The 12579-nt window shown below is 34.9% G+C and overlaps 2 protein-coding genes across 3 annotated transcripts; both read left to right on the top strand.

Annotated features, from left to right (window-relative positions):
• The first annotated feature begins 1420 nt into the window (after window positions 1-1420).
• On the top strand, window positions 1421-6286 carry LOC110636398 (WEB family protein At5g55860). Of its 2 annotated transcripts, none has more exons than XM_021786090.2 (3): window positions 1421-1869; window positions 3550-3754; window positions 4331-6286. In XM_021786090.2, the coding sequence occupies exons 2-3, from the start codon at window positions 3584-3586 to the stop codon at window positions 6116-6118; spliced, it is 1959 nt and encodes a 652-aa protein (XP_021641782.2). In that variant the 5' UTR covers window positions 1421-1869; window positions 3550-3583; the 3' UTR covers window positions 6119-6286. The 2 variants fall into 2 exon arrangements, with proteins under 2 accessions (XP_021641782.2, XP_021641783.2); XM_021786091.2 differs by having other exon boundaries at window positions 3540-3754.
• Window positions 6287-7387: 1101 nt separating this feature from the next.
• LOC110636411 (uncharacterized) lies at window positions 7388-11442 on the top strand. Its single transcript, XM_021786111.2, has 5 exons — window positions 7388-7976; window positions 9741-9826; window positions 9921-10226; window positions 10372-10455; window positions 10808-11442. The coding sequence occupies exons 1-5, from the start codon at window positions 7587-7589 to the stop codon at window positions 11232-11234; spliced, it is 1293 nt and encodes a 430-aa protein (XP_021641803.2). The 5' UTR covers window positions 7388-7586; the 3' UTR covers window positions 11235-11442.
• Window positions 11443-12579: the final 1137 nt, after the last annotated feature.

Genomic DNA, 12579 nt, shown 5'->3' with positions numbered 1-12579 from the left:
GTTCAGCTTGTTGAGTGATGCCATGGCAGTCCGCCAGATCACCTGAACCATCATCGTATATTTGTGGCAATCCACAATATGATCATCTTTTCTCACATCGACTGATTCACGTTTCTGATGATTTCTTAAACTCATTTTCTTCTCCTTCTTCCCTTCATCTTCATCTTTTGGTTCGTGTCTATGACGTGCTTCCTGCTGCTTGGTTTCCATGATTTTGGGACAATGAGATTTTCTTATTGTGGGCCGCAGGTGGCAACATTTATGGAACGTTTTGGTTGACACGTGCGTTCTTTCAACACTCGTCGTAGAAATGTGGCTTCATTAATCTGGATTTTCTTAAGGCCCAACCCAAGTATAAATTAGCCCAACACCGTGATATACAAATATTTATTTATAATATTCTCTAAGATTTAAGTACTTTTTTCGTTTCATAAAATAATTTTTTTTTTATTTTTGTAAAATTACATTTATAGGATGGAGAGAGTAATAAATTGAATTTCTAAATTTAGTAGGTACTGTGTATTCACGGAAAGCGTTGAACATAATGAGAGAGAAAGGCAATATTGATATTATTCTGTGGGTGAAAGTGGATCCACAGAATCAAAACCTTTATTATTTATTTATTTATTTATTGAACTGAAAATCCTTATGTAATTATTATAAGCTTTTCACTTTTTTTTTTTTTTTTTAAGTCAGAGTTGTTGTCTTTGGCCGGTGGTGGTGATGTGTCTTTGCTGACCGGGCACTTGCTTTTTCCTTCTGTCCATAGTCTCATTGTACATAATGGACAATATTGCCCTTCCACTCCCGCTACGGGACAATCGTTCAACCTATAAAAGGACTTTGCTCCTCTCCCTATCCTTTTTCTTTGTGCTTGTCACCATTGTACCTGGTTGCTAGGTCGGTCCCCAGCCAGACAAGTCCTCCTAATTATCCCCAAGATGAGTCAGAGTTATTATGTATTTTGCAATGATATCAGGGTTAGTAGAAAATATATTTTTTATAATTTAAAAATAAAAAATAAAAATTCATAAAAAATTATTTCCTCAACTAAAAAAACAGCTTTAAATTTTTTTTAAAAAATTTAATTTTTTAAAATATCTCTTTATTTTAAAATTAAAAAATCATTTTACTCTATGTTTAACTTTTTTTATTCACTTAAAATTTTAAAATATTGAAATTATTGATGAATTACTATCTTTAATATTTTTATTTCTATTTCACTTAATTTTTAACAATAAATTTAATTAATTTTCAGTTAATTTTTTATATCATAAATAATATATTTTTTAGAAAATATTTTTTACACAATATTTTCGATTTATAAAATTCAAATTAAGAATATTTTTCACCCATATTCTTCCGTTTGATTTGTAGTCGATGCATCGGGTGGATTGTACAAAGTAGTCAAAAACACCCTTGCAATCCAAACGTACAGAAACTGCAACACGAACGTCCTCTTTTTCTCTCTTTCCACTCGACTCGCCGCTATAAAATTTGTCTCTGAACAGTTCAAACTTTTCCCCCTCTCGCTCTCTCTCTCTCTCTCAGCATCTCAACTTTGCCGTTTCGATTCCCAAAAAGGCATCCTTTTTCAACTTTTGATTCAAAAACTCAGAGATTATCTAAGGAACTGCTTTCTTGGCTGAGAAAATCATTGCCGAATTTTCTTGGAGATTCTCGCCTCCCCTGTTTTTTAGGATTCATTGGTGGGTTTGAGTCTTTGTGTCCAAAGGTTAAAGGGTTTTCGTGGGATCATGAAGAAGATGATCAACGATCATTTATCGTTTCCTGACTTAGTGAGGATGTCAAGATTTCATTTTGACCATTTGGTTTTTCTCTCTGGAGCTTGATTAGGGTTTGTTTTGGGTAAGTAATTTTAGGAATGCCTTCTCTTTTCCTTTTTGTTATTTTTGTAGTTTCAAACGCTTAACTGCTTTTCTTTTGCTTTTTTCCCCTGAAAAAGGAAACTTTTTAGGTGCTTGCCTTGTCTGGCTTCTTGTTTCATTCCTTTTCATTTTTTTCCTTTGATGTGATTTGTTAATTATGTTATGTAAGCGAATTATTGGCAACTTAAAAGAAGGTTTTTTAACTAGTAGATGCTGTTTTTAAGTTAGGTCTGAGCTTGAATTTGTGAGCTATTTATGTAGAAGTATTGTTCTTCTGGTGATTATTAATAATTTCTACGGTGTAGTCTATTTGAGTACTAAGAAATTGAATATATATATATATATATATATATATAGCTTGTTGCAAGAACTATGATATTTTTATGCAAAAAGTATATTGATAACGTGTGAGAAACAAAGCCAGATTAAGAATCAAAAGGGACAAATGTGACCAGATAGCAATGGTAACAATGCTGAAGCATGGAACTTGTTTAAGAATAGTAGGACCATTAGACGGGAAGAATGGTGAGGTTTGGATTGCAGTAGAGATGATAAAAAGTTGAAAGATGCTTTTGTTGTTAGTCACCCTTATTTGGATGTGGGACTAGGTTGTGTGCATTCAGTTGTTATTTGACTCTGAAGGTCATGGAAACTGGAAAAGCCTGATAAGTTCTCAAGATGTATAAGCTTGTTCCTGACAACTTAGTACAGTTTTAAGATCTTTATGAACCTAGCTGTTTGTGTAGTCAGATTAGTTGGTTTTGGGGAGCGAGGATTCTGATAGCAGCATGCTTGGATAATTTTTCATTTTGATCATTTTTTCATGCTCTTAAAAGGTTTCAAGACTATTAAGCCCCTTTGTTAAATATCCAATAGCCGACTTGGACAAGATTCTGGGTTATTATTGGTAGATAGAGAATATAAAAGCTAGTTCTTGCTGGATATGTCTGTCCCATGTGTTTATTACCTGCATAACAGTTAGCATTTGCAAGTGGGTGATTATAATGTCTTGTAACAGAAGTTCAAAGTTAGTGTTGTTAAAGGTTTGCAACCAGTCCTGTTTATTATTTGTTCTCTTGCATTTTGGATTCATGCTTCTATTAGGATTTCTAATTATGAGTCTGGTGAATGCTTGATTTGATTTTGTGGCTCATTGTATTCAAATTGCATTGGTCTTACATGTTTTATGAATTTGTACTACTGTTTAGAGGGAAATATGGTGCATAAAAGAAAATTGAAAGCGATTTTAATCAAATGCAGCTATGGTTGATAATATGTAGATTTTCCCTTGGTTTTCAAGTTCATGTGGTTTGCATTTTGAAGGAGCATCTATAGAGTTATGGATTTCTTTTTAATTAAGGAACACAATGTCTGTGGGGAATATGATGAAAATACAACAGGGTGCTGGGTGATTTGATGATTTTGATTATATATGCATTGCATATCTCCAATTTGTTTTCCCATGAAGCCTTGTATGAGGTGCATTTGGCTCTTTAATTTATATGTCCTGTAAATCTATAAAAGAATATACATGGATTGTGATTTACTTCTATCTTCCAAGAGATGTTTGTAGATGTTTGATTTGTAGCTAGCTTGAGATTGTTACCTGTCTTTTTTCCTGCATGTTATAAATGAATATTGTTTTTTGAGTTTTTAACAGGTGATAATTTAAGAATATATATAAATTAATTGGTATGGGTGCAAAAGAACATCAAAGTGCGACAGATTCTCCCAAAGTAGAGGTGGGAGAGATTGACACCAGTGCACCATTTCAGTCTGTTAAAGATGCTGTCACACTCTTTGATGAAGGCACTTTCTCAGGAGAAAAACCAGCCATCAGGAAGGCAAAACCTCATTCTGCCGAGGTAGTAGTGATTCTTTTGTCATATTATATATTGATATTATAATATATCATCTAATTTCTTCTTTTATTAGCTATACACCATGTTGATTAGTTAAACTTTTATCAAATTCAAAAGTTCTATGGAGTTTAAGGCAGTGTTCTAGTACTGCAGTTACATAATGTGAATACTATGCACCATTTCCTTTAGTTTGTTGTACGGACAAATGAATCATGCATGATTGCAACTTCAAATAATTCATTTTTCAAAAGCAATGTTCTTAGAAATTTATGCTTGAATTTAACGGTACTATACTTTTTTTGAGATACTCATCATGATAGTCAAGGTCAACTATAAATTTTTCCTATTGTCTGGATACTTATCTTCTAAAGATCATAATTATTGGAAATAAGAATCCCAGTGAATCTGTGCTTGTTGCTGTAAAATTAATTAAATGAAAGAAGTATTTTAGTAATTGTGTTTGTAACAAGTTCTCCCTATCACCTGTTGAGATTTTTCATATTTATAACATTTGTATTCAATATTCCTCTTGTTGGCATAATTGACTTAGTTTGTTTCATTACTGTTTCATTACTGAAGAGAGTTTTGGCCAAGGAAACAGAGCTCCACCTGGCCCAGAAGGAGCTGAACAAGTTAAAGGATCAACTGAAGAATGCGGAAACAACTAAAGCGCAAGCACTCATTGAACTTGAAAAGGCTAAAAGAACAGTTGAGGATCTGACCCGAAAACTTGGAAATGTCACTGAATCTAAAGATTCAGCAATTAAGGAAACAGAAACTGCTAAAAGCCAGGCAAAGGAAATTGAAGCAGCAAAGAGTGGTGATACTTCTGCATCTGATGGTGCTAGGAAGCAGGACCTGGAGTCTGCCAGGGAACAGTACATGACTGTGTTTACTGAACTTGATGCTGCAAAGCAAGAACTCCGGAAGATTCGACAGGGATGTGATGCATCCTTGGAAGCAAAACTTGCTGCCTTAAATCAAGCTGCAGAAGCAGAACATGCAGTCAAAGCAAATGTGGAAAAAGTTAGTGAGCTTTCTAGGGAAATCTCATCTCTACAGGAATCAATTGGGCAAGTGAAGCTAGCATCTCTGCAAGCCCAGCAAGAGCAAGCAAAAACATTTGCTGAGAAGGATGTTCTGAGGCAGTCCTATAAAGCTACCCTGGAAACATCAGCAAATAAACTTCTTGCATTGAAAAATGAGTTTGATCCTGAACTTGCCCGGAATCTTGAAAAGCAACTGGCTGAAACAATGAATGAGATTGATGCTCTGCAAAAGCAGATGGAAAATGCTAAGGCTTCCGATCTGGATTCAGTGAGAACTGTCACTTCAGAGCTTGATGGTGCTAAGGAGTCATTGCAGAAAGTAGCAGAAGAGGAAAGCTCCTTGCGAAGTTTGTTGGATTCTCTTAAGCTGGAACTTGAGAATGTGAAGAAGCAGCATTCTGAATTGAAGGAGAAAGAGGCGGAAACGGAGTCCATTGCTGGGAACCTGCATGTCAAGCTCCGCAAAAGCAAGGCTGAGCTTGAAGCAGCCCTTGCTGAGGAATCTAAAGCAAGAGGTACATCTGAAGAAATGATCTCAACTCTCCATCAGCTGTCATCAGAAGCAGAGAATGCGCAACAAGAAGCTGTAGAAATGAAGCACAGGGCTGAGGAGTTGAAGAAGGAAGCTGAAGCAGCCAGGATTGAACTTGAAGAAGCAGAGAAGAAGTTGAGGGTTGCTCTGGAAGAAGCTGAGGAAGCAAAGACAGCAGAGACAAGGGCACTCAATCAGATCAAGATGTTGTCTGAGAAAACTAATGCTGCTCGTGCTTCAACTTCGGAGTCTGGTGCCAATATCACAATCTCCAGAGAGGAGTATGAGGCTCTGAGCCGGAAAGTTGAGGAGTCTGACACTTTGGCAGAAATGAAAGTGGCAGCAGCCATGGCTCAGGTAGAAGCTGTAAAGGCTAGTGAAAATGAGGCTCTCAAGAAGTTTGAGGCAATGCAGAAGGAGATTGAGAATATGAAGGTTGCAACTCAGGAGGCTTTGAAGAGGGCAGAGATGGCTGAAGCAGCCAAGAGGGCAGTTGAGGGAGAACTTCGAAGGTGGCGTGAACGAGAACAAAAGAAGGTGGCTGAAACTGCATCAAGGATTCTAGCAGAGACACAGATGTCATTAGAATCATCTCCTCACCATTATAGGATTCAAAAGCAGAACCCAGCACCACAGAAAGTTATTGAGGTCCGGAAGTTGGAGAAGGAGAAGACTTCTGTTTCCAAGAAAGTACTTCTGCCTAATCTCAGTGGCATCTTCCAGCGTAAGAAGAACCAAATTGAAGGTGGATCTCCTTCTTACCTTCCTGGTGAGAAGCCTGTCTGACAATTGCATTTGCAAGACTTTTGTGTGATTACCAATGGTTAATAGAGGCATTGTGTTATGAGTTGATTTTGTGTGTATATTTGAAACTCGTGGAATCAAATTCCTGGATCTCTCGTCTGTTTAAGGAGTGGATATCAAAAGATGAGCATGGAAAGCAAGTTTAGGGAAGTGTGGATTTTTTATAGAGACAAACTTATTAGATTAATGGTTGAGGATCTGCAGTAGGAATGAGTTTTTTCCTTTAAGGTTGTTCCTTAAAACTGATGGGGGCCAAAAAAGGTGGGCACCTTAAATTGGGCCCTTCAGGATTGGTGAGCAATAGTGAACATGTAGTAGCAATGATGCTCTCTAGACCTCATTAAATCTGTCATCTGACCACAGGTGAATCAAAGCCTATGTTAAGAGGCCTCAAAGTAGAGTAGCTATAAAGTCTTATTATTGATTTTAATTTTAAAATCAAAGGTTGGATGAGAATTCATTATCAGGTTTGGTTGGGATTACTTTCGTCACCAACCCTATATTTATTTGCTCCTTAACAAGCACAGCAAGGATGATTAGCTACCATACAAAGTACATTTCTTTGTTTCAATAAATTGAATCCTTTACTGGAAAGTGGATATATTAATGGATAAGGGAAATTAAAGCTGTAAATGGTTTCAATTATGCAAAATCCTGTAAAGAACTGGATATTATTATATTTCTGGTAAAATGGGAAATAGATGATTTCTGTAGAATCTAAATTACTACAATCTTTTATTCTATTTTTAACCATCACATTTATACAATTTACATTTATGGTAATTGCTAACATTTTCCAGTGTCAGCACTCAGCAACAAGTCACTCAGGGTTGCAAGTTCAAATTTCACCCACAATGCAATTTTTTTTTTTATAAAAAATATTAATCTAAATTAAAATAATAATATAAGAAAGCGTAAATACCATCAAGTATCTGTATTTTATCAAAATTAATTAATTATTTTTTATTTTTTAAAATTGAATTAAAATATTCATATTTTTTATAAAATCAAAATCTTTAATTCGTTTATAAAAAATGTTAGTAACTGTAAGAATTAAATATTATATATAATTAAAATTATATAGACTAAAGAATATAAATATTTTAGGTTAAAATAAAAAAATTAATTTTTATTGATGAAAAGATGAAAGAGTTTAAAATGTTTTAATTATTTATAAAAAAATAAAGATTAAATTATTAATTTTGATACACTACACGGTATAGTAATTTAATCAGAAATGGATTACCCATTTAACATCTGAACAAAGAAAGAAAAGGAGTGAGAAAATAAGCCAAACAAAATGTCAAAGCCAGCTTACTGCCTCGATACAACAAATACTCCCTTCTTCCTACTCCACTGGAACTGAAAGAAACCACTCACATCTCACTCCATCCCCAACCTCCTTTGTAACAACAACTCTCTAAAAAGCTCTTTCATTTATTTGTCTGACATGACAAGCAACAGAGAAGATTCACTTTTATACCCCAATAATCCTTCATCCTCATCCTCTCCAATCACAGTTTCTGACCATCTTGATACTACCTTCCTCACCGCAGATCCATCTGGTTCCCACCTAGGCAGCGCCTCCAATAGCTTCCAAAACGACGCTGGTTTTCTCAACGAAAGCGCCAGTAGCAGTGATGCCGAATTCGGCTTCTCTAGGCCCGAGTTCAGGCAGAGCCCTCTCGCTGGAACTGTGCAGTTCTATGAACGTCACATGTTTTTATGTTACAAGAACCCGTCTGTCTGGCCACCAAGGATCGAAGCTGCAGAGTTTGATCGATTGCCTAGGTTGCTCTCTGCTGCTGTCATGGCTAGGAAGGGTAATATGAAGAAAGAGGTTTGTTTCCCCTTTTGCTTTTGATGTGGGTTGTTTCAGTTTTGTCCTTTTTGGCTTCATTTTGGATCTGGGTTACTCTGGTTTTAGTGAATTGAAAGGGGTTTCTTTTGAAGGCTTCTGCATTGGTTCATTTTATGTGTTATTTGAAGGTGTGTGACCTAGAGTTTCAATTTTGATGTGGGGTGCTCTTACTGTTCCTAAATTCGAATGGGGTCTTGGTGGTTTGTAGACTGGTTGAGTTTGAGAAGTGACCGTGGGATCATTTGAACTTTTGGACTCATTTGGAGGTGTTTGCTTGAGACTAATGGAGTTTTTTATGGGTTGGTTTTCTTTGCAGTTAACTGAACTGGGGCTTGTTTCGTGCTATAGGATTTTTTGAAAGCCCCAAATTTGGACTTATTAGACTGACGTTTGATGTGGGTTTCTTCAAATTCATTAGACCGAGTAATGTCAATAAATGGGATTCAAATCCATTTGTTAGAAATTTTAAGGTCAGGATTCCTTCCCCCACCCTTTGAGTTAGATTTAATGTTGTGACTTTGACTTGGTTGAGGGAGAGCAAATTTCAATCTTGACGTATTGCCTGTTATTTATGTGGTCCAGCAAAGGTAAAAATGATAATATTAGGTAGCCAATAGTTGGAGCTCAGTCATCATATCACTGCTACAATTCTAAAATTTCTCTTTAAGTGACTGAGTGAGGCATTTGGACCTTGCCCGATGGAATTACATAAATACTATGATAGGAAAACACCCACAAACCCTTCTCTCAGGATTTTTGAAATTTTGATTCTTATATTGCAGCATAATTTTTAGTACTAAAATCTTATTCATAGGAGCTGTCGTTTATTATGGCTTATCTTTTGGTGGACTAAGAAATGTAATGAAGTTGATTTTGAAAACTTTTATTAATTAATCATCATTAATCAGTTCAAGATGTATGCTGACATCTAAGAAATACAGAAGTTTGAGTTTCACAAGGAGCAGGAGACTCTTATGGCTTATGAGTCATCACCAGGTTACTTAATGGGTTTATGTACGCAGGAAACTTATGAAAAATTCTTTGATAGTCATTTATTAGCTTGTGTTTGACTTTCACACATGAATTGATTGTCTGACTGTTATGTTTAGTATGTTTGTTTTTATTTAGCAGAATGATCTAGTTTGGTATATTGTGAAGGACGGATAATAAAAGTTGGGATTTTTTGTTTTTTTGTACAGCAATCATTCATGTTTGTATGTTTTATGTGCATGTGGTCTGTCTATACGGTGACAAATGTATGTGTAATGCCTGTGTTGGAATGCAAATTCTCATGTGCATGCTTAATTTAGGAGAATCTGGAAGAAAAATGATTAGGAGATGCAGCCTATCAATCATTAAATGAATTTCATTGTTAGTTATGTGTGCAGTTGGTTAGTTTCTTGTTTCATTAATCATAAGAACGCAAAAGTATGGAAGTTCATCTAGTATCGGAATTACTTTTGGCAAAAGAGATTTGCATGCATTGATTTATTTAGGTTGGCATGGAATTTTGTTTATCGATCCTGTTGCCTGCCATTTGTAGTTGACTGCTTTATGCTTAATTGAGCATGATGTAAATTTATTTAATGTGATATCTGTGTTTTTGTTTTTCTGCACACATTTGCATGTAGATGTACATTTTTTATGTGTTCATGTATATGTGTTTACTTATATGGGCTCTGCTCTTTTGTAAAACAAGTAAATAAATAAATATATAAGCTCATTCCCAATTTTGTCATCTAGACTCGCTTAACAATATGTGAGGGACATGATGGAACTGAGACATCAAATGGAGATGTATTAATCTTCCCAGACATGATCAGATACAGGTCAATCAATGACTGGTTTTGTGGTTCTAGATCCTGTTCTTGAATTCATATTTTTCTGCTTTAATACTGACCTTGACCTTAGCGAAGGATGCAGGAGATTGACACATTTTGATGTTGACACATTTGTTGAGGAAGTGCTTGTGAAGGATGGTGAATGGCTGCCTGGAACTCCAGAAACACTTAAGGGCTTTTATGTTTTTGTATGTTCTCATGGATCCCGAGATCGTCGGTGTGGTGTTTGTGGTCCTGCTTTGGTCAGTAAATTCAAAGAGGAGATAGAATTACATGGACTTCGAGGTAAAGTGTCTGCTAGCCCATGCTCTCACATTGGCGGGCATAAGTATGCAGGAAATGTCATTATTATTGGATCAAGCATGAATGGAGTTATCACTGGACACTGGTAAGCGGCAGATCTGCGTCTCTTCAATTTCTCATACCTTAAGTTTTGAATTTATCCTTTATTTGTTTGTTTCTGTTGCTGCAGTGCATAGATTCATTTCTAGATAGTCTAACTATTTTAAGATAATAATCTTAAAATCTTGCAGGTACGGATATGTTACCCCAGATGACGTACCCATATTACTAGAGCAGCATATTGGAAAAGGAGAAATTGTAGATTGGCTATGGAGGTAATTCCCAAATTTCTCGCCAAAGCTGGCTATTGAGGCAGTTTTTAAATTTTCTTTTTCCCTGGAACCACAGTTTGGTTGCAGTGGTTGAATATATGATAGATCTGCAATAAGATTGTGAAATTATATCGGTTCCTTTGATCAATTGTGATCAAGCTGGGGGATTGAACTTTGAGATTGCTGGTTGTACTAGACTACTAGGAACAAGCGGATGCATGCTTATATGATGTTCCTTCCTGATTTCATTAATCTTTAGATATTCACATATTTATTATCCCTGGTGATTCTGCTGAATACCTGATTAATAAAAATGCCTAGTTTATTTTAATGGGCATTTGAGTACTGATTTCAGGGGCCAGATGGGTTTATGTGAAGAAGAGCAGATCAAATCCCAAGAGCTAAGGCTCCAACTAAAAGGTGATACAGGTGTGGGAAAGAGCTCTAATAAGTTGACACAAACCCAGATAGATGAAGCATGCTCTGCAGCAACAAGTTCTGAAGTAGAAGTTGTGAAATGTTGTCAGCAAAATGGAAATTCTACTTGTTGCCAAAATCTTTCCTTACCTCATAAGGAGGCTCAAGATGCCAATGAGAAGGGTTTGAAGGGGTCACTTGAGAAGAAGAAGAGCAGCAGAAAAGGGTTATCTACGCGTAAGGTTGCCGCTATGCCAACATGGTTTGAGAGCTGGGAGCGTGAGGATACATATGCAGCTCTTGCTGTTGCCTGTGCTGCAGTGTCGGTAGCTGTTGCCTATAACTGCTACAAACAGCTGAACTAGAAGTTCGAATTCTAGCGGGTGGGTTTTGTTATTTTCTCCATGAATGCACTGTTATGCAAGATTGATGTTGAAGGGAAAGGGGCTTTAAGCAAAATCCTTATATGTCGTGTAAGAATGCGTGAATTATTTTCTTTTTTTCTCTTTCTTGAAACTCGAAGTTTGTAATTGTGCATATAATTAATTTGTATGGTCTTTTCTAAACCTTCAACATGCATTCATGATTACCATAGGACTGTGAGAATGCGATTTCGATTGTAAAAAGAAAAAAAGAATATATATATATATATATATATATATATATATATATGACTTTAAAAGGCCTGGAGGCCAAGGCTACCCTTGTCCCCTCTGCCTCCACCCCTGATTTGCTATTTTTGCATGGTGAAATCCATTTCTTAAATTAGAAGGGCAAATGGCTTTTTTGTTTTAAATATATCAAGCTATTATTTATGTCCATTTTATGGTATACAAAATATTAATCCTTTCGAAGGAAGATTAAATTTGAATTCTTCTATTGGAAACACTTATATACATATATATGGCTTTTTAATGAGACTAAAATGTATTAAAATTAGGCCTAATGAATAAAAGTATCCTCTAATTTGCTTTTTAATTTTACCATTTTTTTAAAATTTTATTAATTTAATATAATTTACTAATTTTGATAACCATTTTAGTTCATTTAATGAAGGAAAACGAAAATATACTTATAAATTCTATACAATTATATCAATTAGCAAATAAAAATATTTCTGTTATTTATTTAAATATTGATAATATAATTTTTTTATATTCTTCTTCTCTATTAAGTTTTTAAGTAAAAATGTACAAAAGATAACTTTTTATCATCATAATTATTGAAAATTATATTTATTTTTATTAAAATAATTTCATAGGCTATTATAGTTTAGTTTTAAGTTACTAAATAGGTTAAAATTATTATTAATATTAATAGTTGGGTTTAAAATTAATAAAATTAAAAAAAAAATAAATTTGGAAAAATATAAAATTTTGGATTTTTTTTTCCTATCATTAAGCCCTAAGATCAAATGCAAAAATTGAAAAAAATTGAAAAAAAAAATATATCTTTTAATGCTGCCCTCATGCAAATTTATTGCAATATATGCCCTATTCATAAGCTTCTAGGGGCGAAAAAGGCAAGGACAGACATTTAACCATCCTTGGAAGCCCAACCTCTCTGCTGCCAATAGTATCATGAAAGTTTTTCTAAAGTTTAGCTATGATTGACAAATGCATATATACAACTTGCTGGATGCCAACTGCAGAACATATCAGTTCAGAAACATCTTTTCAGCCTTTTTTTATTTTAAAATATATGCAATAA

The sequence above is a fragment of the Hevea brasiliensis genome, chromosome 4 (genome assembly GCF_030052815.1).
Source record: "Hevea brasiliensis isolate MT/VB/25A 57/8 chromosome 4, ASM3005281v1, whole genome shotgun sequence".
NCBI classification, from domain to species: Eukaryota; Viridiplantae; Streptophyta; class Magnoliopsida; order Malpighiales; family Euphorbiaceae; genus Hevea; species Hevea brasiliensis.
This window is presented reverse-complemented; position numbering and strand designations above follow the sequence as displayed.